Genomic DNA, 2231 nt, shown 5'->3' on the forward strand with positions numbered 1-2231 from the left:
CTCACACAGAGTTAGAGCCGAAGTCCTAGCAATGGCCTATGAGGCCTGACGTGAGCTGCTCTCCCTCCCCGACCCCTTCTCCCATCTCTACTTTTCCTTGCTCTCTCCACTGCAGCCACACTGGTCTTCTTGGAATCCTCTAACTTGGGAAGCAGCAAACCTTTTCCGTAAAGGGCCAGAGAGTCGATACTCATTTTCAGCTTTGTAGGCCATACAGTACTTATTGCAATGACTCAACTCTGAGGTTGTAGCATAAAAGCAGAGATAGACAATATGTAAACGAATGAGCATGGCTGTGATCCAATAGAACTTTATTAAAAAAATAGGCTGCAGTTCTGAGTTTGCAGACCCTGCTCTAACCCACAGTCGTCTGCACCTGCTGCTCCCTGATATACACGTTGCACTCTCCCTCACCTCCTGCAGGCCCTCACTCAAGTGTCACCGTCTCAGGGAGAAAAATACCTGGCACATGAACACAGCCACCCTCCCCCCAGCCTTCCCTGCTTTGCTTTTCCCTTTTGCCATTAACATCTTCTAACATATATTTATTTTGGTTATTGTCTGTCTCTCCCCAGTCCCCACTGACTAGAATGTAAGTTCTACAAGGGCAGAGGTTTTTGTCTTTCTTTTTCACGGCCGCCTGCCTTGCACATAGCAAGCACTCAATAAATATTAATTGATTGGATAAACCATGTTTATTACAAAATCTAGAAAAAAGTAAGTCACTTTAAAAACGCTTTCAAATCTACCCTTAGGGTAGACAGGACAGGACAAAGGTTCCCAGTATCTAGAAAGCCCTGGGACACTGGATTATGTCATAATGGGTGATGTCATCACTGGGGAAATTCTCTGCTTTAAGCCTCTCAGGCCTTGAGGCCAGTGGGATTGAGGAAACTTCTGAGAGCAAAATGGCTCTCGAGAGCATGTGGGCTCCACAGGCGGCAATCACAGGGGATGGGGCTTCCGAGAGAATGGGTGAACAGGCCTCCCTGCAGACACGGGTCCTCCAGACTGCCTCCTTAAAGGACGGCCCAGCAAAGCGGGCAGTGTGGGTTCGCCGTAACCATTCAGAGCCAGAAGAACCTACGAAATCACCTGTGGTCAATAAGAAGTCCAAGCTAGCGTTGACCAAAGCAGTGGTCGTGGACCTTGGCACGGGCTACTGTAAATGTGGCTTTGCTGGGCTGCCAAAGCCCACCCACGTGATCTCATCCACAGTGGGCAAACCCTATGTGGAGACAGCCAAAACTGGGGACAATCGCAAGGAGACATTCGTGGGGCACGAGCTTGTCAACCCAGAGGTTCGTCTCAAGCTAATTAATCCTCTGCGACGTGGCATCATCGTGGACTGGGATACAGTGCAGGATACCTGGGACTATCTCTTCCATCAAGAGATGAAGATTGCCCCAGAGGAGCACGGGGTCTTGGTTTCAGACCCACCCCTGAGCCCACACACCAATAGAGAGAAGTACGCTGAAATGTTGTTTGAGACCTTCAAAACTCCCGCAATGCATATCGCCTGCCAGTCCCGCCTGTCCATGTACTCCTACGGAAGGACCTCCGGCCTGGTTGTGGAGGTCGGCCACGGCGTGTCCTATGTAGTTCCCATCTGTGAGGGCTATCCTTTGCCCAGTATCACCGGACGGCTGGACTATGCGGGTTCTGACTTGACAACCTACTTGATGGGCCTGATGAACAATTCGGGGAAACACTTCACTGAGGACCAGCTGGGCATTGTGGAGGACATCAAGAAGAAATGCTGCTTTGTGGCCCTGGACCCCACTGAAGAGAAGAAAGTCCCAGCTACTGAGCATACGATCCGGTACACCCTGCCGGATGGGCAGGAGATACACCTGTGCCAGGAAAGGTTCCTCTGCTCAGAGATGTTCTTCAAGCCTTCTCTGATCAAGTCTGTGCAGCTGGGCCTCCACATCCAGACAGCGTGCTGCCTTAACAAGTGTGACATCGCCCTCAAACGAGACCTCATGGGGAATATCCTACTCTGTGGGGGGAGCAGCATGCTCAGCGGTTTCCCTAACCGTCTGCAGAAGGAGCTGAACAACATGTGTCCTAATGACACCCCCCAGGTAAACGTGTTGCCCGAAAGAGACACTGCGGTGTGGACGGGTGGCTCCATCCTAGCATCACTTCGGGGCTTCCAACCACTGTGGGTCCACCGCTTTGAGTACGAGGAACACGGGCCTTTCTTCCTCTACAGAAGGTGCTTCTGA

At 51.3% G+C, this 2231-nt stretch overlaps 1 protein-coding gene across 1 annotated transcript; it reads left to right on the forward strand.

Annotated features, from left to right (window-relative positions):
* Positions 1–908: 908 nt before the first annotated feature.
* On the forward strand, positions 909–2231 carry ACTL7A (actin like 7A). Its single transcript, XM_060102379.1, has one exon. The coding sequence runs from the start codon at positions 909–911 to the stop codon at positions 2229–2231; it is 1323 nt and encodes a 440-aa protein (XP_059958362.1).

This window comes from Mesoplodon densirostris, chromosome 6 (genome assembly GCF_025265405.1).
Source record: "Mesoplodon densirostris isolate mMesDen1 chromosome 6, mMesDen1 primary haplotype, whole genome shotgun sequence".
In the NCBI taxonomy this organism is placed as follows: Eukaryota; Metazoa; Chordata; class Mammalia; order Artiodactyla; family Ziphiidae; genus Mesoplodon; species Mesoplodon densirostris.